Source organism: Varanus komodoensis, unplaced genomic scaffold (assembly GCF_004798865.1).
Source record: "Varanus komodoensis strain SLA01 unplaced genomic scaffold, ASM479886v1 scaffold42, whole genome shotgun sequence".
NCBI classification, from domain to species: Eukaryota; Metazoa; Chordata; class Lepidosauria; order Squamata; family Varanidae; genus Varanus; species Varanus komodoensis.
In genome coordinates this window covers 2463375-2489736 of record NW_025335972.1, presented here as the reverse complement: position 1 = coordinate 2489736, position 26362 = coordinate 2463375, and the positions used below count along the sequence as shown (strand labels likewise).

Genomic DNA, 26362 nt, shown 5'->3' with positions numbered 1-26362 from the left:
CCTAAGCAGTGAAACCATTGTTTCTTTAACTCTGCACAAATATTCATAATAGGACTAAAATATTCTACAAACTTCCCAAAAAATATATAATCCATCGTTGGCACTTTTACCAAGGAATGCCACTTTTGCATGCCAAGAACTCTGACCAAAGCAATCAAATGTTCCAAGATTTGTTGACAATATTGTTTTTCTTGCCTGCTTTTCTGCTGGCTAATATCATCAGTCATTTTTCATTATACAAGCTCAATTCAAGTTCTCTCCAGGTCTGGTGGTTTTCAAAATAAAGAGTATTCCTCTCATGTAAAGCCAAAATTGCTCCAATGTTCTTCCAGTCTTTCGAACCTGGTTCCTGTAGAGTTGATGCACCGATTCTTTTGCCGAACAACCTACAGCAAAAACAAAAAAACCCCTTCTTTTGAGGTGGAATATATCTGCCATTGTTGGCACACTTCTTCACCATTTGCAAGTCTCCTCTTGTAATGTATAGGAGGAAATCCTCTGTTTTTTGAGTGTTTGGGAAATTGTATGATACAACCCGCTGTGATTCATTTTGTAGTATAAGCTGCTACAAATTATTTCTGCAATAGTTAGACCAGTTAGCAGGGCCGCTGTAATTCAAGCCAGGCATGATATCATCTTCTTTTGCAGTCTTTGTGGCAGTGCTTTCACTTACCTTGAAATCCTCTTTTTCCACTGTGCTTTACTGAAATATCTCAAAACTGTAAAACTTCTTTTTTAGAGCTTATATCATTTGTAGTTGAAAAACCACATGCAATTTCTTCAGTGGTAGTTTCAGCAAGGGTACAGTCATATTTTTGTTCTTTAATTGCCTTCTGTGTGCAAAGGTATTTCCGGAAGAACTGCCGCCTCTTGCTTTGCTTGCTGCTTGGCTCTTTCTGTCTTTCATATGCAGAACTGAGCTCCAGATGGTTGTTTCTGTATCAGTCACAGCTCCCTGGAAAAATAACTGTATTTTCTAAATAGGTTTAAGTTCCGTCCAGGGATAAGGCAAGACTATAGCTAGCAGAAACCCACTTAGTCCAAGCCAAGCAAGACCAGGAGTCTGTTGGGTTTAGGGTGGAGCGTGTTGCATGGGAATGAAGCTAGCCAATGATGGCGTGAGCAATTGGGGTTATGGTATGTCAGCCCATGCCATGTGACCCTTCACTCCAGGCTTTGGAGGATCCTTGAAAACTTTACCACAATTGTATCCTGAGTATTAATCAGCCTTCTGCTGCTCTCTCCCTTGTTTATTAATTTAGCTTGCCATCTCTCAGCCACCTGTGGCTGAGATCATCTACTGCCAGCCATACTTGCTGAATCCCAGGGGTTGTTATTGCTGAGAGAACATTAATATAGCTTTAGGGAAAGGTGTGGGAGCAGTTGCAACTTTCTTAGCGCAGCAGCATTTTTTTCCTGCACTTGCAGCAAGTATGCTCTGCACATTGCTTCAGCAGAATTTCCCTCTTTTCTTGTAGCCATGAAGCTGTCTTTCTGCCCATTTCTTTCCAGCTGTGGAGATGTTAGTGTTCTCCACTCTGGCTCTCCTCTTGGTGTTGCTGGGATAGTTTGCTCCATGAAGTGGTTTCTTTTCTTAGCTCTGGAGGCAGTTTCCTGCCTTTTTCCCTTTGTTTTCCTTTCCCCTTCTTTGCTTTGCTTCCTCAAATTGCTGAAGAGTTTCTTTTTGCATCATGGGCAGCTATTTCCATGTCTTTTTTTCTGGCTGGCTCAACAGAGCTTCTACTCCCCCACCCCTTCTCATGCTTGTTGTGAGACAAATGAGAGAGAATTATGTTGTACTTGATGGGGAGATACATCTGTGCAGTTACTTATTTTGCTTGCTTTCTTCTTTTAGCTGTCTCTTTGGAGAGCTAAAAAGGAGTAGTTTCAGTGAGGCATGGTCCTCTCAAGTTGATTGAGTCTTCTGGGATAACTCTGAGTCTTCTAGACTATTTTGAGATGCAGCAATAACTGGCAACATTATCTCAAGGCAGGATGATATAATTCATAAGTGTTGCCTTTTCTGAAAGTTAGTGATCTCACATTGCCTTCCCAAAGCCATGCCATACTGCTGTTATTCAAAGAACAACAACTAGCCCATTTGTAATAGTTTTCTGGTTTGCTTTACCTCTTGGGAAATGTCTTGTTAAAAATGTTAGGGTGTGCATTTGAGCTGTCCGATTGTCTGTTGAGGAGACCATTCCCCCTGCCCTGTTGAGGGGTGCTCCATAGCTTTTGCGGCCTGCTCCCCCACTGCTGCCTGCCCACTGTTCCTGTTTGCTGATAACCCAGGGGGCAGTCCACAGTGGCTGGTGCCAATGGGACTTTTCCAAGAGATAGGGGGTGCCCAACTTTTATAAGACTCTATATTAATTAATTCCATAGCACTATTGTGGTATTTATCTTAAACTAAAAAATATTGTCATTTTTTCAAGAAACTAACCCATACAAAACTGTGCCCCCCAGGTCAGTTCTGCACCCCACTGAGGTTTGTGCTCTGGATGGCCACCTTGTTGGCCTAATGGCAGCACTGGCCCCATGTTCCCCAGGTTAAATCAGTGGGGTGGGTGTACAGCTGCCATTTTGGATTTTCTGCCTCAGGGTTCAGAATAGGTTGGGCTGGCTCTGACTGTGAGGCTAAGAGCACAAATGACACTGAAGAGTGGTGGGCAAAGAAAGACTCTGCAAACTACAGTTATGAGAGGTCTACTGGAGAGATGTTTCTTGCCTCACGTCGCAGCAAGGCCTGATGCAAAGGGAAGACCCAACCCCTCAGTCTGTTCCCTTTTCAGGAGCCACACAGTTTGAAGTGGGGCCTGCAAACACAGAGGAGAAGAGAGGCAAGAGTGTGACTTTCCACTGCAAGGTGTTGTTCGACGAGACCATTCCGGAGCATGGCATCCAGTGGCGCCACAACGGGCATGCCATTCAGGAGTCGGAAGATGACAGCAAGTGAGTCCACAGGGCACTCTCGCATGCAGGCTTGTGGTCTGAGAGAGGCGCTGTGCCTTATGGACTGTGTCCCTCTGTCTGTTCCTAGATACTTCATCAACGAGACATCTCTGACAGTTACCAATCTGAACTATTCTGACCAAGGAACATACAGCTGCCTGGCTTGGACAACCCTTGACTCTGTGGAGAAAAGTGCCAAGCTTGTGGTATATGGTGAGTGCCAAAAAGGAGAGAACAGATATCAGTCCCCTCCCTCTTGAGATCACAATCCAAACTAGTGCGTGGTCAAAAGATGAAGCAGCTGCCAGGTGGCAGATTGGGAGGCACCATTAAAGGATGACCAGTTACTAGGACTGCTAGCTTTAACTGAGAGATGCATCAACCTGGGTTGCTTACTGGTTGGTGCAATTAACCTCACCAAAATCAGCTTTAGTAGTTAGTGGATGGGGACAATTCTTATCAGTGAGAGCAATTTTTAATGGTTGTGGTTATGTATTATGGGCTTACATTGTTGTTTTTGGTTCTTTTGAGGCAAATTTGTTCCTGGTGGGTAGCAATAATAAGGTAATTAGAAAATATATTGATGGTGGCTTCTTCCAACAGTGAGAAGCATGTCATTCTTATAATCCTTCAATATCTTTAAAAACTCTCTTCTGATTACTTCAATCTAAATGCAGTGAATTAGTTGCTTAAAAGGAAGGGAGGGAGGGAGGGAGGGAGTCAGGGAGTGAGTCCCTGTGGATTTTACTCTGCTAGCCAAAACAGCTATAGAGGGCAATGCTCATCTCAGTTTCAAAGGCCATGAACCAGCACTGTCCAAAGATGCTCCCATGGTTGTGTGGCCAGCATGATGTCACAGGGCGCTGTTGCTTCCCCACAGAAGTCGTACCTATTTATCTACTTGTATTACATGCTTTCGAATTGCTGGGTTGGCAAGAGCTAGGGACAAGGCAGTGGTAGATCACCCTGTTATGTGGCTTCGAACCCCCAGCCTTTCGATCGGCAGCACAGCAGCTCAGCGGTTTAACCCACTGCGCCACCACATCCCCTTAATTGTTTAGAAGACAAATGATTAATGAATGACTAGGCTATGGGAAACACTAACCAGAGGAAAGGTGGTGTTGGCATCACCTGCCATTTGAAATTTCTGACTTAAGCATGTTTTGGGTAAGCCCTGGGAAATCTGCTAAAAGAGTAGGGAAGACTATCTTAAGCTTTTATCATCTGGACTGGGCAAAAGGTAGAACTGATATTTGAACATCAGCTCCCATAAGCCCCTGCCAATTGTTAGGAATGCTGGGAGCTGGAGGTCTGCCTTCTGTCTGTCACTGCTCTGTGGGGTGGCAGCTCCCATGTGGCTCCAATTATTGTTTCTCTGTCAGGCAAACCAGGACCAGTGTCAAATCTGGAACTGCTCAGGCAACCGGATCATCAGGTGAAGCTGACATGGACACCTGGAGATGATCACAACAGGCCCATCGAGGGTAAGAAATAGTGCAGAGTGCCTCTTGGTTAGAGGAGCTGTGGTCATATGATCAGCAGGATTATCATATTATCAGCCACATTATTAGGGTTCATCCAGAGCCTCAGAACTCACGGCTTTTACCTCAGAACTCACATACACAGAATGTATTCCTAGCTGTAGTCCGTCCCTGCACTCCTTCCTCATTATCTCACCTGAAACTACCTCGCCTCAGGAATTGGTCTGGTAATGGAACACAGCTGCTGTGTTCCCCAGCAGTGCTGCAGTGCAGCCGGGGACCATGCAGGGACACAGTGCCGGTGCTTTCTGATTAGCAGGGATGCTGAGATCACCCGCCACCTTCTCTGTTCCCTCCAAGCCCCTCCAAACTTAGCTGCAATATTCATGGTAGTTGGGTGGGGGGGGGGGGGGAGTGAATTTTCCCAGTGACAATATACTGTTTGTTGCTGTAACCATGAGTATCTTGGAGTGGCTTGGTCATGTATGGGCAAGTGAGGCCTGTCAGCTTTACAGAAGAATGGCTCCTACCAGTGGAAAACTCCTGCAACGGGTTTGTTGATGTGAACAACCTGGGCATATTCAGTCTTGAGAAGAGAAGACTGAGGGGGGACATGATATCGCTTTACAAGTACCTGAAAGGCAGTCACAAAGAGCTAGGACTATATCTCTTTTCATTCATCCCAAAGTGTAGGAATAATCAACTCAAGGTGAGACAAACCAGCTTCAGACTAGATTATCAGGAAAAGTTTCCCCCCTGTCAGAGCAATACAACAGTGAAACCAGTTGCCTAGAAAGGTCATGGGCTCTCCCACATGAGAGTTGTTCAAAAATAAACTGGACAGTCATCTGGGTGCAATGGTGTAAACTGGTGTTCTGAAACAGCAGCAGATTGGACCCGATGGCCTTCTTGCTTCCTTCCAACTCTGCTAGCCTATGATTCTATGAATCCATGCAGCTGTCTGCAGTTTGGGACTCTCCTTGGGGACATGGCCATGGAACCCATCATGATGTGGACTTGCACTTTCAGATTTACCACTATCTCAGTGTTCCTCAGTGATTTATCATCATCTTTGTCTTTCACCCCCAGTCTTGTGTAAAGCCTAGATAGGAAAAAGACTAGAGCCACTATGTGTTGCTGTGTTGTGTGAAACCCCAACCTCACTAGAATCCTTCTTGCACCCACAGAGTACACCGTCTTTTATGTAGAAAACAAATTTGGTCCAGGAGAAAAGTTACCACTGACAAATGTGCCAGGAAACCAGCCATGGGCCATGCTGTCGCTCTCCCCATTCAAGAACTATACCTTCTATGTGCAGGCCAGCAACAGTGAGGGGAAGAGTGAGCTAAGTAACCCGTCTGCCAGTCACATCACAAAACCTGCAGGTATGAAAGCCTGGAGTGTTGGGGAGAAGCCTGGAGGGATGGACATGTTCCATAGGAAGCATCCCTTGAAGGGGCCAGCAGTAGTTGTGGCATATCTGTACAAAGGTCAACCGCACAAGGACAGTTCCTGAATTAGCTATTTGAACCTCAAGAGCTAGAGTGTATAGTGGGCTGGGAGTAGGCTGTATATTTCCACACAGGCACACAAGAGCCACAGAATGTGATGCTTTGTTGCAGGATGCAGTGGGTTGGACCCAGAGCAGAACAGGAATGGGGAACTTCTTTCAGCTCAATGACCAGATTCAATTTCAGGGAAGTTCTTGGGGGCAGGGCGAGTGGAATGGGTCCAACATTTTTAAAATATCAGCATATTTTAGCTTGAAGCCCTTAACTGCCAGTAACTAAGCCTTAGTGGAGGCATTTCCATCTTTTAGAATGGGCAGAAAGCCAGGAAAACTTCCTGTGATTGATGGTTTGGGGAAAGGTGGTGGGGGCAGAAAAAGGAGAATGGCTGACTGGGAGACCCCAGTGGACCAGAAGGGGAGGCTGGGATGGTCTGATTTGGCTCTTTGATCTGAGATTTCTCACTAATAAACTAATTTAAATCAACGAAGCTTAAGTTAACCATGGCTTAAGTCATGTTGATTCCAATGGTCTCCCACCAAGTATCCCTAAATCTGGGCATGACTGAATATCCTGAAATTCTCAGCTTCCATTTTTAAAAAAGCAGGGAGTGGGATCCACTGTGAAGTGTGTGGCTAACAAGGGGGGCTGGAATGAAAGCTGGGGGGGCTTTCAGAGGTGGTGGTTTCAGGGTCCTTGCCTGCTGAGCAGAAGCAGAATAAACAGGGATGGGCAGGTCTTGCTTACCATACTAGCCAAACAGTTGAACTTTGCTTGTTGCAGAAGATGAATAACCTGATGTCATGTGTTGAGTATCAGGGCCCAGAAAAAGGGAGGCCTGAGTGCAAGAGGAGAGTCAAGATTCTGGTCTTCAGGGGCTTGTGGAGGGATTGCATGATGAGATACAGACATCTGCCTAACTTGCCCCTTTGCTTTGTAGCTCCTCAGCAGAATCCAACAGATGTTAAAGGAGAGGGGAATGAAACCACAAATATGATCATCAGCTGGACGGTAAAATATACTACTCTTGCATCACTGGAATGGGTCCCCCTCTACCTGCTCCTCTTCTGCAGTGTTTGTGCCCCTGGCATGCTCCGTGAGGCCAAGTGGCAGAGCGTTGAGTGCTTGGTAGAGCTTCCGCTGAACATCCCCTGAAATGGAATTCTGAGCTGGATTTGGGCATTTCTGCTTGGGCAGAGCATATGAGCAAGGAGTTTTTAGAGGCCAGCTGTTTTGTATTTGATGGAATGTGTTGCTGCAATGCAGGGTTGCAGAACCTCTTTTAGCCCAAAGGCTGGATTCAATTTTTGAGCTGCTTCCATGGGTGGGAGGCACATTCCAGCAGTGGACAGGACCAACAGCAAGAGAATGGGACCAAAACCACCCCAAATGCTAGAACATTTTAGTTTAAAGCTCCTACTGACAGTAACTAAGCCTTAAGAGATGCATTTCAGCCTTTAAAAGAAAGAGTACTAAAGCTGCAAAGGATCGAGCAGTTGGTGAAAGCTGGGGCAGCCAGAAAAAGGGAAGGGCCACATCTGGAAATGGCCACATTTGGTGTGTGGCCTTCTGCTATAGCCTGCCATGGCCTGGAATGAGGCTGCAGAGCTTGTGACTTGCTAAGTGGGGTCCACCTGCCACATACGGAGGGCTGCCTGGCGCTTGAGCATCTTTGCAGTTCCAGGTGTGCAGCAAATCTGGGAGATTTACTGTGGACCCCTGTGCAGACTTCGTGAAATGTATTTAGCTTGGTGGCTCAGCCTGCTTTATGGTGAACTTTATGGTGATGGACCTAGGCCATTGTCAAAACTGCCTCTGTACCTTATAGGGCAACCTTCCTTAGCCTGGTAGCCCCCAAATATTTTGGTCTACAGCTCCTATCATCCCTGCCCATTGACTGTGCTAAGTGGGGCTGATGGGAGTTGTAAAAACCCACAACTTCTGGTTCTAGGTTACTTGTAGTTCAGTACAGTCTATTGTGTGCTTTGCTATATAAATTCACTGGTGTTCAGCACAATCCAAGGCTATTTTTACTGAGAAATAAATCCCATGGTGTTTAATAGGTCTTACTTCCTAGTTAAGTGAATTTAGGAATTGCAGCCTTGTAGTACAATCCTGTGTATGCCTACTCAAAAGTAAGTCCCTCTTTCAGTGACTTTTACTCCAACATGAATGTGCATAGGATTGCAGCCTTACATTTCTACATAGAGTTGGAGGTTGAACATTCGTTTCCAGATCCTTTCTGAAACAGAGCCAGCCCTAGCCCCATGTAGAAAATATATCTGTTGAGAACAGTCTGTCCTTTGACAGGCATTGAGAGAGCACTTTGAGAGCATTTAGAGGAGTGCAATTAGGAGTCAGACTGGTCAATAGTATTGCTGCTAAGTACGCTTCAATCACCAGGGTAAATTAAGAATGGGTGTCCTCAGTTTCATGCAAAGATTTCAGTGTTGTTGTGGCAATGCCTATAAATTGTTGTTGTCTTCTGTACCATGCATTTGGACACTTACCATGTCATCAGACAAGGAGAGATCAGTTGTCAGCTCCCATAAACATACAGAATAGCCCTTTCTGGTGCCATCCAGAAGGCTTGGTGTCATAGTTTAAGAGGATCTTCATGCTCAGAAATGCCAGGGATGTTTCTGGGGTCAACTGTATTTGCACACATATATCAGTTCATACCAGGGCTATTTCTGAGCCATGTATCTTGTAACCTGTGGCAGAAGCAAGGCTTGGACAGGGCCCTTCTTGTTTCCTGGTCTTCCAGTTAATTGAGTTTATCTGTGACTGGTGGTTTTAGAATTCTGTTGTTATTCAGATTTATTCACACAAGTTCATTAGCTCACTGAGTTTGGGTTAATTTATTTCAGCTTACCAGTTTTTTTAAAACAGGTCCACTGCACACAAATATTTTGGAGAGCAATTTGTATGCAGGGGACTTTTGCAGACAGCAGTTAAATTTCTTAAACATGGAGGCCAAGAGAGCAACTTATGGTCCCCTGGCAGTCTGTGGGTGCCATGGCCTCCAGTGGAGAGAGCACCTCTTCCTTAAGACAGCCCTCCCCAACCTGCAGCTAGCACTTCAGTTGTGTTGGTGTACAACTCCCATCTTCCTGAGCCAGCAAAGCCACTAACTATACTGTTTGGGCTGGTGGGAGTTGATTCTCAAGCATCTGAAGGAGAAAAATATTGAGAAAGGCTGTTTGAAGAGTTCTGTAGCTAGTGGGTGTCCATCAAGTGCTATAATACATGTTTAGCCTTAAGAAAGGGTCTTTCCCCCCCACTTTTTCCCAGCCAGTCACTCAGATTCTTTATTGAGCAAGAAACATCATTTGCTCTCTTTGTGTGCGTGTGTGCATGTAACACACACATTAACCAGAATCACAAACTCTTCACTTTGCAGTTTCACCTCTTCCACAAAGCCTGCCTTACACGCTGGCTAAACAATTCTGAGCACAAAGGGCCATTCTCAGCATGGGGTGACCTAAACACAGAGTGTGACAAGTCCCCTGCGGATTCCCCCAATGGAGCAAATCCAATCAAATGTCAAGATCTGAATGGAAGTCATGCTGGGATTTATTTGTTTATTTATTTATTTGCATGTGGGATTTATGCCACTTCCCAAAACGTCAAAGTGATGTGCAAACAAGCAAATTGACAAGGAAAAAAACACATCCTCATCTACATATCAAAATGTCCAAATCCAGCATGCACAATTATCTATATTCCAACAGCCCTATAAGATAGGCCCATGGTTCTTATCCTCTTATTATGGTGGAGGTGGAACACACTGAGTTGAGGGTGAGAGTTGAACTGGACTTTCTCCAGTTTATACTCTTAGGCACTGAATCCGTATACCTGGGCTCTGGGAATAATATCCCCCCCCTCACTGCTCATGTCAGAGAGCTCAAGAACCAGCTTGATTCTGAGAGGTTTCCCCCTTTTTTTCCTCTCTAGCATGGCAGTTGGCTAATTCACTGGACGGACACACTGTTCTACGAGCCCCGAGTATTATTTTTCTTACTGCAGATGGCTTAACGTGGCCCCTGCAGTCCAATTTATGTGCCCCACTTAATCCAGGCAGGAGTTTCCAGTGGCCTCTGCAGTCCAGCTTAATCCAGGGAGGAGCCCTGGATGTCTGGCTGGGTCTTTCTGTGTTCACTGGGTTGCCCTTGCTGTACTTGCACGACTGGCCTCTTGGCTGATGTGTCCTGGGGCTTGCAGGATGTGTGCCAGGAGCAGTGTGCTCTTGCTAAGGCAGCGTATGAACCTCACACATGCTGCTCCCATCTTTTATGAGCTTCTCTGTGTTTGGGTTTGCCGTGATGTTTGCATTCCAGTGCAGAGGGGAAACAGCAGCGTGTTCAAACAGCAGTGTGTTTGTCTTCCGGCACTGTCCCCAAATGTTTTTGCTTGCCATACTGTTGGGATATTTGGGCTGGGTTCCCAGAAGTGAGCTGATGCCATGCATTTCCATTCAGGGAGGCTTATACCAAGTTCAGCTAAACCAAACCTGCCAAAATACAGAAGATGAGGGTTGGTTTCTGCTGGTCTGACATCAGCTGTCTTCCCAGTTCATTCCTGACCCTAAGAGAAGTTAGCATGCAGTTTCACATTCCATTTTCATGTGACTGTAGCCAGAGGAAGCATCTGTCTTGGAATTACCTGTGTTTGCAATGCTGGTATAACCTCGTATTAGTGCTGTTCTAACCATTATGGAGAACAAGGCAGTAGACTGCAGTGGTAGAACAATAATTTTGGCCTCCCCATGGAAAGTGATGAGATTTTTTAATTCTCTCACAAGTTTGAACAATAAAATAAATCTTTGTATGTAGAAAATGAGTGTACCAGGTAGAAAAACCTAGCAGCAGTGTCCTTTCCCTGAAGTTTTGCTTTCTGACATGCAGGGAATATTTTGGGGAATGCTAGGGGAGCACAGAAACGCCTTCTCCTTGTAGTCGAAGAAGTGCAGTTTAGAATTGTACCTCTTGCCACCAGCAAGAAGTGGCACAGTTCAAGGTCCTGCCTCCTTGATTGGCCGCCTTCTCCTGTGTCTTGTGCAGACTGAGTAGTCCAGCAGCAGGAGATGCACAAATTGAATGTGAGAGTTGCGGGGCAAGGGCCCTCTGAGCACTCTCTGCTCCTGTACTTCCTGACGGATTCCCACAATACTCCTGGAGCCTCTATGCCAGGAGTGAGCATCATGTGGCCCAGAGTCTGCACACACCTCAGTCCTTTTTTGTGGCCCAGTGCTGAGGTGCTGCCAAATTTCAGCAGCAATCGCATGGTAGGAGTCACATTTTTTCTTCTTATTTTTGCCTGTTCGTGGGGGCTCTGAGAACACAGTCTTGTTCTGATGTGAATTTCCACTGCCTGGGGCTTCCAGGAGCACAATTTTGTGTGCAAAAATGCTCCTTTTTTCCTCAGCACTGAAAGCCTGTAACAACTTGGCCCTGGCAGGGTATGTGGCTGCTGCTGGATTCCAGGATGGGGAAATTGGTCCTCAGAAAAGTTGGCTGCTCCTGCTGTGCAGGAAACAAGACAGCAAAGCAAGCATCAATAAGCACTGCAACTCCTTCTGGCATGCCTGTCTTTAAGAGATACTTGGTAGGCAAAATGTTGGCAAGGGAAGCTTTTTGCAGGATTACTTATAAGTTATAACAGGAAATTAGCACCTGTTCAAAATTCTGCCTGTTATGTACCTCTAAAAAGTTTGTGAGGTTTTCCAGGTGATCACCCTCCATCCACCTCAGTGGTATGCATTCATGTACCTGAAAGCCATGGCAAACATCTTGAGTGTGGTGATGGAAGGCAGAAGGTCTCCCTGGTACAGTAGGTGAAGCCAGAAATGGTGACTAGATCTGGGTACCAGCCACCCTTTTGACAGAGGTGGGGAATGGAGAGTGTAGCAGTGGCAACACAGGTTCTATAGGTTTAAGAGGCTTGGTGGACCTATTTTGGGATTTGCGGGGCAACCCCCAAAGAGACCAAATGGCATGGTATATTTTGCATAGGGTTAGAATCTTAAAAAAATAACACTGGTCCTGCTTTCTCAGCACCCTCAGTGCACAGTGGATAGAAATGGCAAATCTCGGGGTGCTGAAGGAGAAGGCTTATTTTCAAAAGCACACAAATTTTCTCTTACCCTGATGCATTTCAACTATAAGAGCTCTTTGTCAGAAGTGATTGTTGCTTTTGTCTCCTGAATCAGGGGTCTTAGAGGAGCAATGGTGATAGTGGTGAAAACCTTTAATCATTGCATGTTTTTAACCCAGAGGGGTTCCCAGGGGAGGGGACTTTTGACCCATGGTAATATTAGGAAGGAAAAGCTAAGGGAGTTATCTAGAGGCATTGCAGATTCTGTAGTCTCAAAAGGAAGTTAAAGGAACAGAAACATTTAACTGGAAATTCCTCATTGGTTTGCTTCCATTGGCAGCAGTGACTGTACCAGTACACCTGCTAAGAACCAGCAACTTGAGATACCAACATCTCTAAAATTTCCTGCAGGTGGTAGAAGTGAATATATACACCTGTTTTATCACTCAAATGGCAGGAAAATTTCTGATACAGAAGAGAAACACTAAATATGATCTTAACACAAAGACTTGGACCATGTAAGAGCATAATACAGGGGTTGCTTTAAAAAAAATACCCCATCTTATATCCTTCTATAGCTTGAAACATTTGCTGGTCTGTCAGCTGGGCAGGCCCAGTGGACAAAGGTGGCAGCTGTCTCAACTCTGCCAGGCTCTGGAGTGAAAGCAGCTTTACTGGACCTTTGCTCACTTTTGCCTTGGCCACAGTCTTCCCTGTCCGAGCCTCCCCCTGTTGGACCCTTTGGGAATTGCAGGACCTGTGATGCCAGGTTCCCTCGTTGTTTCTTGAGCCTGTGGCCGGCCTTCTGAGCTGGGACAGAGATGGTGAACCTACCTGGGTTTCTCAAGGCTCCCCTGGGCCTTTAAGAGGGGAGCAGGGAAGTACAGCGCTTCCTTTTCCTTCTCCAGAGTTACAACCTGGAGAGTGAGCATTTACCCTCACATTTAACAAATGGAAGGCGAGGTCAGTGATGCAGTGAGGGTGCTTCTTCAGGGCAGAAATCTGGGATGCTGCAACACAACCCCTCTCTTGATCACCCAGGGAGCAGCAGGGGAAGAGGAAGCACAAGCAGCCCTAGTGTCATGGGCAGGCCAGTGCCCACTGGGACTCTTTCTGATCACCAAAGCATCCTCCATATTTTCGTGGTCATGATGGTGCCATGAGCTTAAAAATGCAAAATGACATGCTCAGAACCTGTCTTTCTTTCATATCAGGGTTGACAAACTGTTGTTTTTGCTGTAACGTATCAGAAATACAGAAGAAGTTGTAAAATATTAAATAGCATTGGGATGGGGGGAAGAAGAGGAATGCTAGTCGCATCCATTGCAACTGATTTAGGACACAAAACAATGTAAAGTGCTGATTTTAACCTTTAAAGCCTTGAATGGTTTGGGCCCAAATTACTTGAAGCACTGCATTCTCCCGTTCTAGCCTTCCCATGCTTTGGGGTTAGAATTGGGAGAAGGCCTTTTCAGAGGAGACTCCATGCTGCTGGAATCAGATTCCATCAGGGGATTGCCAGCTCCTTTGCAGGTCAATAGGAAGTCTCTGAAGACCCACTGGATTTTGTGGGCATTCCCTTACGCTGTGGGCTTCACTGAAGCAGAAGTCCCAAATATCTGGAGTTCTACTTTGTGCCCACCCCTGGACTAGACCACTTTTAAGCAACCTGCAACCCTTCACTATTCTCTGCAGGTCTTCCCTGCCTGCTTTGTCCTGCCACCCAGAAGATGTGTCATCTACTGGCATGTAGGGAGCAAATTGCTTTTTCTCTCCTGCTGGATTGTTAGGAGAAGAGTGAAGTTTAAGTCTCTCTTGTGATTCTAATATAGAAATTGCCGTTATCTTTGCTAATAGCAGTGAACAAACAGCTTTCTGAATCCCCTTGACACCCCCCCCCCCATAAAAACACTGTCCCATTGATCTCAGCAGGGAGGGGGAGGAGATTTAAATACAATGAGGTGTGTGTGCATAAAAGGCAGGGGCAATTCTATCAAGCTCATTTCACTCAGTCTTTCTCCTTCTGGTGCTAAGTTCATTCTATCCTGTGTCTGCACTGGTTTGGGTCAGTGCACACACTTTTGTGTGGACTTTTTCAAAAGTATTAGCACTTTCTGCCTGTGATCTGGCAAGGCTGTTCTGATGCCAAGCATGACTACTTCTCGTTTCTTGTTCCTCTTCTCCTCCCTTCACCTTTCAGCCGTTGCCCCCCAGAGAATGGCATGCCGCTTCACTGAGATACCATGTCCAATGGCGGTTAGAAAACGAAGCACAGTGGAATGAGACAGAAGTTGAAGGCCCCCCTGTCGTGGTGACAGACACCCCTGTCTTCTCACCCTTCGAGATCAAGGTGCAGGCACGTAATGACTTTGGCAAAGGACCTGAACCTCTTGCCAGACGTGGCTATTCCGGGGAGGATGGTGAGTCATGAGGGTGAAGAATGCCCTGTCTAGGAATTACTGTAGACCAAACTGGAGGGGGGGGGTGGTTGTGGCACGCAGGAGAGGCTGGTGACTCCAGTGTCGGACTGTGTTTGAGTCTGAACTTTTGAGGAACTGTCCATGTTGTGAAAGTCTAGTCTCAAAATAGGTCCAACACCATGGATATCTCCCTCCTTTTTCAAATAGTTTTTCTGTTATGAGGTTATAACAAAACCAAGAATGATAAAGAATGCATAAAAAATAAGATATTGCTTACAATGCATAAAATTTAGGTATATCAGCCACAAGCAATGCATATGAAATGCATGTGTCTGTGTATTACATGTTACAAGGAAACATGCTGCTGTCAGTAGTATACTTACCCATAGGCTTCAAAGGCAAACCAGGTACCCCTACATCTATGCATGCATAGGTGGCATCTAAATACCACACCCCATTCAGTGGCTGAAGGAGTAAACAGGGCCTCCTTCCTTTGTATTATCAGTGGTGGCTGTTTATCTTTCCAGTGCTGTAACATTAGTCATTTAGTAAGGGCATGGAAAATCCATTTATGTTGACCTTGCATTAGATTCCAAGAAGTGAATATGGAACAGAACAGAACATGAATGTTCACAAGTGTTAATGAGTTTTCTAATACCAACTTTATCCATATAATAATCTCCTTCCAAAAACATATGGCAATGCTGTATCATGTCTCTAAGAGTTTGCTCCGTAGATAGCAACTTAAGGTTCAGGCTGAAGCTGAAGTGGATACATTGCCCCATTGCTGGTGGCTGCATCATGCTGACTGTGGGTTGCACTGCATGCAGCCTTTGGGTGATCATAACCTTTTTGTTTACTCTTGTGTGGGCATGTGGGGCACTGGTCCAGGTTGGGATAGATAGCAGGCCCTAAAGCAATGGTGCTTTTTCTTTTTACATTTCCTTTGTGTAGCAGGATGTGAGCAGGGGGGATGTGGAGGGGAAAAAATGGCTCTGGAGAAGTAAGAACACTTTGAAAAAAAGACAAAAGCCAGTGGAACCCATTTTAAAATTATATCATATTTTAATACTGCTCCTTAAAGAACAGAATCTTAGCACCTGAATGTTTGCTTATGACAAGTGAGTAGGTGAAGAGAGGTGGAGACCAGTTCTGCCTGAACTCTCTAGGAAGATTTTGGAGCATGCAGCCTCTGATGTTATAAGCATGGATTTAACATGGCCTATTTCAGTGCCAGCACATGTGGGCGACCAAGAAGGTGTGCTGCCACTCTCAGCTCCATTTTTGGTATTTGAACAATGGAAGTTAGGCGTCAGTAGAATGTCACTCATCTAGCCATACTCCCCATACCCCCTTCCCCAACTCCATTGTGACCATAAAGCACCTCTGCACGTGCAAGAGCTCTGGGATTAAGAAATGCTTGCTCTTGAGCCAGATACGCTTCCCCCATGTTTATGAAAGCCAGAGCACCCTTCTCTCTGATGGGTGACAAGGGATGCATCTGCATTGCCTGTGCTCAGAGGAGCCCTCTGCAGCAGTCACTGCTCTCAGTGCTACACTTGATTGGTGGGGGTCACTTTTTCCACACGCTCTCCCACCATGTTTCTTGACATCCAGCCTTATGAAGCATTCAGGAAATCTTGGGTGATTTTGTGATCTTTTTGGATGGTCCCCGGTTAGGCATGGTTGGGCATCTGCCGAGGGTCCGCTTCCCAGCCGAGTCCCCCTGAGAAAAGGTGCCTGGAGCTGCTCCTCCTCTTCACCTTTGCAGCCCTTGGGTCCATTTGCCCCTCCCTCTGAGACCAGAGGTGGTCAGGAGGCAGCTGGTAGATGCCATGGCCTCCTCACTCTCTGCCTGCCTGCCTGCCAAGCAAGCGAGTGGCAGCAATGAGGAGCAAGAGGATGTCGAGTGATAGCAGCAGGGAGTGGGGAAGATGGCCGACTCACTGAGGAGGGGAACCTTTGCTGGTGTTTCACCCCAGAACCCAGACCTGGCACTTACTGGTCTGAAAAAGCATATTGTCTGATGGTCAAACTTGGATTCCCCCACTGAAGGATCAGCACCTCTTCCATTTCCTTCTGTGGTTCAGAGTCTGGTATCCCTGGAGGCAGCATCGCCTCCCTTGCCTGAATGGCCAGGCCTAAACCCTCCCCTGTTCGCACTCACCTCCTTTCCAATCTTAACACTGTGACCGCAAGGAGTGCCTCTCTTCCTCTCCAGTCCCACAGGCCGTGCCTGAGAACATTCTAGTTGTGGTAATAAACAGCACCACTGTCAAACTGTCCTGGATGCTGCTGAACAAAGAGAAGGTGTTGGGCCACCTCAAAGGATTCTGGGTAAGGAAGAATATAGTCACTCAGGAGCCGGAAGGACTGCCTTTGCAGGGGCCTGTTGGGTGTCAGTTTATTTATTTATGCAATGCTGACAGAATAAATTTATGTCCCCCTGTTTGAATTTCCAAGGCACCCTACAATTCCATTTGTAGCAGGAATAAATGGTGCAAAATAGTAAACTGTTGCAGAATAAGTTTTGCCAAGTAAGAGAAACTATGAAAAGTCTGCAATTATCGTAACGTGCGTGGCTGTTTGTGGTGCAAATGTTTGACTTCCTTGCTGCAGAATTGCTGTAGTATGGTTGCTGGCACAGGGTGGGGTGGAGTGGTGGGGAGACAGGTTCAGCTTGCTGGCAGGCCAAAATGTCATCCTTCTGGTGCATTGAATGCATCTGTTGTTGCCTCCCTGCTTTTTGTGGGACATCTCCTATCCTGCTGCTTTGCCTGCAGTGCTGACATAACCTTAGTGTATATGACCTTTTGTGCCATACCAACTGCATTGGCTGGCATGATGGACTTCTGCAGAATTTTCACAAACGCTGGCATGAGATGGGGAAAGCGCACTCTTGATCAGTGGTGTGGTCATCCATTTTGAAATGCAGGCCGCCGTCATGGCTGTCCCCTTTGCCCCACCCTCAAGAGGAGGCCAAAATGCAGGCAGCTGTCTTGATCCATAGCAGCAGCAAACCCTCCTTAGCAGTTTTCAGCTCTAGCAGTGCAGGCAGGCCTTCTTGTCAGCTGGGGAGCCTCATTGGTCATCCGGCTCGAATCCCACCAGCAATTGTGTGACCGGCAGGTCGGTTCAGAGAGAACAGCAGCACCTGAGGGCTGGCTGGCAATGTCAGAGTCCCTGCTGATGTCGTGCACATGTGAGACCTGCTTCCACTGCAGCGCTCATTTTCACATGCTCAGGGGTATTTCTCGGAGGGATATGGGGGCCGTGAGGCATTCTCTGCTTAGAGAGCCTTTGGGCTAATAAATTGGAATATAAGTTATATTATATACATTGTGATATAATATTAATGATAGTATAATATTAGCATAATATATATATTGGAATATGTAATATATTAGAATATATAATATATATAATAAATATATAATATTACACACACAATACGTCATAAATAAACAGATAAATTCTGCACATGTTCAGAGGAATCTAGCACAAGGGCAGCTGGAATTAAACAATGGTGAATGTATGGGTGGAGAGAAGCATCATGGAATTGGGGGTAAATAATGACTCTACCCTCTCTCCCCCTTTCTCTTCTACCAGATCCATTACTTCCGGTTGGGAACCATGTCAGAGCGTAGCCGTCGACAAACCCATCTTCACTCCCACTCTCATGGCCAGCTCCTGATTGAGGGGAATGTGTCCGAAGTCACTCTGGGGGGCTTCAGGCCCTGGAGCCAGTACCGGGTGCAGATGTCTGTGCTCAATGGGCGGGGGGAGGGGCCCCGCAGCGAGGCCATAACATTTAACACACCTGAGGGAGGTAAGAACCTTGAACTGCTCCCCCCGGACCTTACCCTTCCCTCCCCACCCTGTGTGCAGTGCGCACCGGTTCATGAGCTCTCCTCCTCCTCCAGGAGCAGATGCTTCCCATGTTAGTCTCCTGAGAGCTCTGGCTTCTGCCGCGCACTGTGGGTGGGCGGGTGGCTTTATAAAACAAAAGGAAATCTGATCCACATGCGCTCCATGCAGGCTTACATGTTTCACACATTTCTGATATTACTCCGGTTTTCATTTTCATTCTTTTTAAATAGCATAATTATCTTCAGGATAAAATAAGTAAGTAAAATCATTTGTATTATTAAAAGAGGAGTCCAGGAGAATTCTGTTTGGAAAGAAACAAACACCAACCCTCTGATTAAGGAACTGGGTTTCCTGAGTAATGCCTGGCCAAGAAAGTCCACCAGGTTGGATTTCTTTGCGACCCTGTTGAGCCACGTATTCCACCCACAGCCAGAGCTGCTATAAAATAGCCATGGAGGAGTGTGGGGCGTTCCCAGCCTGGTCCTCTCCAGACAACAACTCCCAGCATTTTGGCTTCTGATACCTGGTTAATGTCCCGGGTATTACGTGTAGCTGGTACACTTAGCTTTGAATATAGATCGAAATTTACTGGTTGTTCATTTATAGACATGCATGCACCCCTTCCCCCTAGGTGGGAAGGTAGAATATCAGTGTTGTTTCTTTGTTTATTTATTTATCTTATTTACAATATTTTACCCCATCCATTACAAATGTCCCAGGATGTTGTTTCAAATAAATAAAATGATTTAAATTGTGTCTTATTAAATTTAGTTATAGCTCCAAGTCAGATAAAAACTAGTTTAGTTTATACAAACTAAAACCAAGTGAGAATGGAAGTTAATACAGAGTAAGATAAGCAGCATATAACCTAGCAGATACCTAGCAGAAACTCTGAAATGGCCCATGCTTATTTCCTGCTAAAAGCTTGGGACAGTAACACCTTCCCCTTATGCATACAAATAAGGACTGAAGGCGCTGGATGAATATTTTGCAAGATAAGATAAGGTGATTGCACTTTATTTTCACAGCAACTCTATGCAATCAGTTTTATGGTGAGAATAATGACTTGCTCAAGGTCACCCGATGAACTTGGGAGTGCAGTTCCAGAGCTCACCCTGGATATCTTCCATCCAGAACTGACATGACAGTTGCAGCTGCACACGGGCCCCTCTGGTCCCTCAGCTGGCTTCAGCTTCTTGATGCTCTCACAGTTCCACAAGAAAATCAGTCTGTCTCCAAAGGCAAAAGGCTATGGTTTGGATGGAGGATTTTAAAGCAGAGGAGGGGAGGCTTCTTGCCAGAGTCAAGGTGCCCCATTGCTCAAAAAAGGGACAGACTTCACTTCAAGGTCCAATATTCCTGAAAGCCAAAATGTGGACACAGAACCTTCCAGGCACCTGTCCAGGGCTCACACACCTTGGAAAGAATCTCCAGTTCAAACTCTGGGCCTGATCTGAGCTTGATCCTACCTCTGCTCTGCACCCTCCTTCACTTGTGTCAAAGCCCAGGGAATGAGTGGGCTTGGGACCATGGAGGCAGTAACGCCCACCCATGGGCCATGCTCAAGTGGGAGAAGAGCTTGCTGCTGCCTGCATGCTTTGCTCTATTACTTCTGGGCAGCACCCCATGATCTTGGGGCAATTTCCTTGTATCGGGAGCACTCATCAGTCTCTTCTGCCACTGCCTCAGCTCCCTGGAGACCCGCAGGGAGAGTGGGCGAAGGGCTGGTTGAGCAGTGCCTTCTCACTGGGAGAGGCTGTTCTCTGGCCTGGGAGGGAGATATCTTCTGCCCACCTTCAGAGTTTAGCCCAAAGTAACCTCCTAGATGAGGAAATGCACGCTTCTCCTCACACCATCCCTTGTGAGCCACTCCTGCCCAAACAGGCCTCTCATTTCTTTCACTCTCCACTCTTCTCTCTCTCTTTGCCTCCTTCCACAGTCCCTAGCCTTCCAGAATCCTTTCACTTGGACTACCTCTCTGAAACAGAATTGATCCTGGAATGGAAGCCCCCAAAATTCCCCAATGGGAAATTACTGAAATATATGTTGACCTACCAGCAAGGTGAGTCTGTGGCAGGGTTTCTTGTTTTTTAAAGCAAAGGCTGGGGGTAGGGGAAGTGTGTGTGTGTGTGTGTGTGTGTGTGTGTGTGTGTGTGTGTGAGTGAGAGAGAGAGAGAGAGAGAGAGAGAGAGAGAGAGAATTGTGATGGAGTCTTTAAAGAAAGGGCACAATGTTGCTGGGATCTCAGTTCCCATGCAAACGAACTACTCAGAAAAGTCTTAGCCAATAAAATGGTGTGTCTGCTTTTGCAGATAAATGCCCCCAAAAGTTTGTGTTTCAGAGTGGTAGAAGGAAGCCTGGAAGAACACAATTTGTCATTAGAACAAGTCACGAATTCACCATGCACCTTGCTATAAAGAGAAAATGCATCTTTGCTTCTGCCACTGTATCACTGGCATAATTTGGGGGGAGATGGACTGGAACACCTACATTCTGGAGCCTGTGTGTTGCCCATCACTGTTAACTCCAGGGTCCCTTCCAACTCTGTGATTCCATGATACGATGTTTCCAGCCCAACCCCATGCCGTTTTCCTCACAAATAAGCCCCACTGAGTTCGATGGGGCTTACTCCCAGCAAGCATTATGAATAGTGTCGCTGGGGGCTGCAGTCCTCTAAATTACTGGGAGTAAACCACAATGAACTCAACAGGACTTGCTTTTCAGCAGAACTGTATAGGAGTATGTTGTTAAGTGTGATCACATTGCCCTGTTTCTTCTTCATTTATCTGCTTGCAGTTTAAAACCTGCAGGCACAATCCAAGCAAAACTAAATTTTGAAAAGGGCTCAGGCAGGGGGAGCCACAGAATATATGGCAGTGCATGCACAGCTGCTCCTGTTAGACAAGAAACAGCTTTGGAAGGGAGAAGATTGGAGTGGAAAAACACCAGTGTGGTGTAGTGGTGAGTGTGTTGGTCTGGGACTGGAGTGATCAGGGTTCCAGTCCCTGCTCAGCCATGGGGCCAACAGATATTGACTCCCAGTCTCACCTGCCTCACAGGGTTGCTGTGAGGATAAACTGCAGAGGAGGAGGAAGTCCATGAATTCCTTGCAAATGGAGAGCAGAATATAAATAAATAAAGAGGCAGGGAAGAAGGAATTGTGATGCCTGCTGACAAAGAGTCCCTCCCACCCTAGCCTTCACTGGTGTGAATATTTAAGCACATGCTCTGCTGTTCTGCTGAAAAACCTTCAGATCAGTTAGCTGAATACTGCCTACCCTGCAGTGGCTTTGCACTGGATTGCAGGGTGGGCGCTGGGAAGTGCAGTCCTTAAGCTGCTCATCCTCTTTTCCCTCTGTGTCCAGCCAACCAGACAGTCAACCAGACGGAAGTGGGCTTGATCAGCAGCAACATTGTGATTCCATCCGACCAGCTCACCCTCAACCTCAGCAACCTTGACCCCTATACCCCCTACAAGTTCTACTTGTGGGCAGAAACCAAAGAGGGGGCGGGGGATCCTTTTGTCCTGGAGGAGCATGCCATGCGCGAGTCAGGTAAGTGATGCCTCGCACAAATAACACCCTCCCACAAGGACCGCTAGATGGGCTGGGCTGCCTTTCTTAACTGGATGAACTTCTGTTTTCTTGGATCAGCAACAACTCACCAAGGCGGCCCATTAGAAAAGAAAATCCAGGCAGGGGCACAAGAACCAAACCAATAACAAATATGTGGACGCATGAAGTAGAGTATAAACAAGCAAGTTCCACATTCCTCATCAAGGGAGTTAAACACAGAGGGAGGGGGACATATTTGAAAAGAAAATGCTGTTTAAAAGGACAGGAGCAGTCTTGATGGTGATGGGGAAGCACTGAGGCTCATGCCTCTGAACAAACAGAGGTGTTGAGGTGGGCATGTTGCATTTTGCTGCTGTTTTAATCATGTTTAGCTTTTTATCACTTTTCAGTTTTACAGGTTTTATTGTTGAAAACTCCCTTGTGAGGGCCTCTGCCTGGAAAGGCTGCCAAGAAATATAAATGAATAGGTAGATGGAAGGATAACTAGCTAAATGCATAAGCAAGGAAGATTCCCCCTTAAAAATATAACAGCTACAGTGATCAGAATCTGGTCTTAAGTGGTAACTTTGGGTGCTTCAGATGAGGTCAGCTACCTGCCCTTTTGTGGATTTTTATGGGGGCATCCAAAGATGCTGTCTTTCATTTGCAACCCTCCTATGTTTTTCCACCACTACTCCTACCATTTTTCTTACCACAGAAAATCCTTTAAGGAGGGTAAAGATGGAATCACTGCATAATAACTTGTGATTGGCTCCCTCCTGCCCTGCCCCCAACCCCTGAAAGCTTCTCAGGGGTTCCTCAAAAAGGATCAGTAACAGCAGACATGTTTTTCTGAAGTACACCTTGCCCCCCCCCCCAAAATGAAAATGTAGGGAGGAGTCAGTATATTCCACACTGTATTCTCTGTTCACACAAGTCTACAGAGGCGAGAACAAGCTGGGACAGCCAGTACAATGTACAGCAGCCTTAACCATGCCCCAGAATCCTCCAGGGGGAAGATGGCCCCAGAAGTCAGGAAGCTTGGAAGAAACTAACAAAACCTGTTGGCCTAGAGCAGGAAAGAGCGAGGGGCTGCTCTACTGCAAGAGTAGCCCTTGGTCTAATTTCATGTGGCTTTTGGCCTGATTCCCAATGCTTTTGTGCATGCTCAATTCAGAGTTTTGGAAAGAGGGATCTGCTCCTTCCTTGGCAGCAAAAATCAGGGAGTGAAATGTGGGAGGGCAGGCAGTTGGCACACTGAAATGCCTCTGCCAGGCTCCAGACTTTAGGCTAAAATATGCAGATACATTTGATGTTTTTGCCCAGCCTCTTTTGCCTTCTGTTCCTGTCCACCACCATCATACAGCCCCTCAAAAGCTTCTCCAGAGTAGAATTCTCTTCTTGGGCTGAAAGAGGTTCATTACACTTGTCAGAAAGGCATTCATTCTTTCAATGTCATGGCAAGAGCAGTTTTGGTTTTCTGAGATGTTGAAGTGGGCTTGCTGGGGGTCCTGAACTCTGAATAAGCCTCAACGTGTTTGCAGTTTGCTTTTTGGTAATGGTGTGTCTGTTCCTGTTTTTAAAACTCTGCATGGATTCAGGAGTGTGTCCCCTGTGATAAGCCATTTCTAAGTGAGAGGTGATGGGCCTCCAGTTTGGGAATAATGCTCGGCCCTCCCACACGGAAGCTGTGCACCGTATCTGTCCCAGCTCTCAGCAGGTCCCCAGCCTGGGGACTTGGCCAGGAGTATCCAGCACTCTTAGAGAGGAAGAAGACCAAACATCACTTGAGCTACCCTTTACCTCTTCTTCTTCCAAACCCCATGATTCTCTGGACTGCAAAGTCTATGGCATAGACTCGAGGTCACATTCCAGATTTATCCATAGTCCTCTGCATGCAGAATTTCAGTATAAAGGACAAAAGAGCAATGCACGGGTGGGATCCTAGGGAACTTCTCCTAGTGCGGTGCTTTTGGTGCTGCCTGGGTTGTGTTGCTCTTCTCTATGGAGCACCAGGTGGTGCTTCTTGTAATAGACACTTAAGGGGCTGGTAAGCATTAAACTGTTGATTAATCTCTTTCTCTTCCTCCCCTCTCCTCCCCTCATTTTCTCCCTGCCTTTATGCCCAGTGTACCTGTCCTTTGTGAACATCAGTTTGGGTGAAACAGGGAAAAACTTCACCACCATCACATGGATCCCACGTCAGAACCAACGAGATGTGGAGTTTACTATCAGTATCATGAGCAAGTCTGGTAAGCACAAGGAGGTTGTAGCTGTAAGGCCCGGGCATGGGTGGCAGGACACTAGACAGAGGCACCGGGACTTGGATAACACAGCCCATAAGGTATAAGACCAGAGTCCAGTCACCTGTCAAATATTCAGAGCAAGCCAAGGTCACAACCAGGAGTGAACGGGGAAGCAAACCGAGTGTAGTCCAAATGGCTGGAGCATAGTCAAAGCAAGCCAGACGTCAGGAGCCAGTAAGACAGCACAAAGAGCAGGAGCTTCTGGAGGGAAGAGCCAGTTCTTGAATAGCTCTTCCCCCAGGGCTCCCAGGTGGTGCTGCTGAAGGCCCTGGCAGTTGCAGTAGAGTCTGGGACTAATCCTGCAACCACCAGGACTGTTATTCTGGCATTTGGCTAGCAGGAGGACCCCTGAAGCTGCCCAGATCCTGACAGTAGCATTTTCCTTATCTGGGATGTGTATGTGGGGAACCGCATGCACATTAACCCAGTTCACACTAGATGACAATCCTTCATGGGACACTAGCCATTGTGTCATATGAACTCAGACCACTTCTCACAGGGTGGCTTGTTTGATGGGCCATGGTTTGTTCCATGGCTTATTGTTCTCATGATGGGTTGCTTTGTAGTCCAACCTGAGTGACTGACCCCATCATGAGTTCAAGGAAGCAGTGAGCAAACCACTTGCCAAGAGCAACAAAGCCCCCTTGCCACTCCTGCCAAGCTTGCCTGGCCAGCACCAGTGGCAACTGCTCTACTTTGGAGCAACAACCTTGGTCTCTCCAATGTGGACTGCAACACCTTCTGTCGTCATGGCAGCCTTTTACCCTCTTTTCCCCCTTTTCATTTTTGGAGACTGCTTTTTTGCAATCATGAAATAACAGCCTGTGACAGCCTTTTCAAGCTGCCCAAAAGGCACATTAGAGTGGCTGTTGTTGGTTTGCCAACTTTTTAAATAGACAGACAGACAAAGTGGAATCTAAAGGAAAAAAGAGCATAGAACAGAAGTGAGGAACATGTGGCTGTACAGATGTTGGACTTCATTTCCCACCAGTCCTAGCCAGCATAGTGAAGAATAACAGGAGCTGCAACCTATATTCCCCAGAACTGGTGCAGAGCTTCCCAACACAGCTTCCAACATTTGGATTATGAATTCAGTATTTCATTTGTAGACTGTGAAAAGTATAGATCTGTTTGGACAGCTTTTTAATCCCATTTCAAGTTATCAGAGATGAAATGACAGCAATGGCTGTCTCTCAAAGTGGAAATTGAAGTGCACTGACTAGCCAAATATGAAGTGACTGTCAAGCGAATAGTCAACAGCACCATTTACAGTGGGACAATTATTCACAGAGCAGCCTTCCTGAACCTGGGACCTTCTGAATGTTTTAGAGTTCCACTCCCATCAGTCCAGCCAATGGTCAGGAATGCTGGAAGTTGTAACCCAAAGTATCTAGAAGGCACCAGGATGAGGAAGGCTGGAGCAGACGGTTTTCATCATCATCGCCATTGTCAATTTAGTCATCTCATAAAATGAACTCCCAGGGCAATGTACACATCTAGAACAGTTTAAAATATAATAAATGGCACAATCAAATTCATCCTTCAAATCCTAAACAAACCTAAAAAGCAGCTCAAAAGAAATTAAACATATCCAATGGTGTATTGATCCCTGGGGGCTTGGTCCAGCCAAGGCACTTCACTTTAGATTGAAGGCTTAGGAAGAAACAAAACCACCTGAGTCTAAGCTAATACACAGTTTATTGAATACAGTCATGAAATATGGATGCAGAATTAAACAAGCAAAAATAAAGCTTTCAGTCCCCTTATCTGTGATCATACTGGTTCCCTGGATAGGCCAGGGGATGTTCCGTGGTCCTCCAAAGCTGACTGGATAAATGATGCATAAATTCCTTTTCCCAGACAAAGGACAAAAGGCAGCACCACTTGCCATGGATGCCGTAAGCTTCTTCTCTCCCACTGTGTCAGAGTCTGTTGGCAAATCCAGGTTCTCACTCTACTTCCTGGAAGACAGGGTGGGGGTGAAGCTGCTTTGGAAAACAAAGCAGTTTTGTTCTCACAGCAAAAGCAGTCCTTCTCTACAGAAGGGACTGGCAAGGTAGCTTTGAGGAAATTATCTGTGATGCTCTTCGTAACAAACATAACAAGAACTCTTCTTGCTGTTACCAGAGTACAGGACTCGGAATAATCAACTCAAGCTGTGACAAACCAGATTCA

General features: G+C 46.3%; 1 protein-coding gene across 4 annotated transcripts in view; it reads left to right on the top strand.

Annotated features, from left to right (window-relative positions):
* The window catches only part of L1CAM (L1 cell adhesion molecule), a 109216-nt gene that overhangs the window by 67912 nt on the left and 14942 nt on the right, over nt 1-26362 (top strand). For all 4 annotated transcript variants that reach the window (XM_044443625.1, XM_044443624.1, XM_044443622.1 and 1 more), the window contains 11 exons: nt 2793-2952; nt 3041-3165; nt 4335-4436; nt 5621-5818; nt 6882-6952; nt 14238-14457; nt 16679-16794; nt 18067-18286; nt 20267-20389; nt 21693-21881; nt 24011-24133. In XM_044443625.1, the coding sequence (XP_044299560.1) occupies nt 2793-2952; nt 3041-3165; nt 4335-4436; nt 5621-5818; nt 6882-6952; nt 14238-14457; nt 16679-16794; nt 18067-18286; nt 20267-20389; nt 21693-21881; nt 24011-24133 (1647 nt within the window). The remainder of the gene's footprint in view (nt 1-2792; nt 2953-3040; nt 3166-4334; nt 4437-5620; nt 5819-6881; nt 6953-14237; nt 14458-16678; nt 16795-18066; nt 18287-20266; nt 20390-21692; nt 21882-24010; nt 24134-26362) is intronic.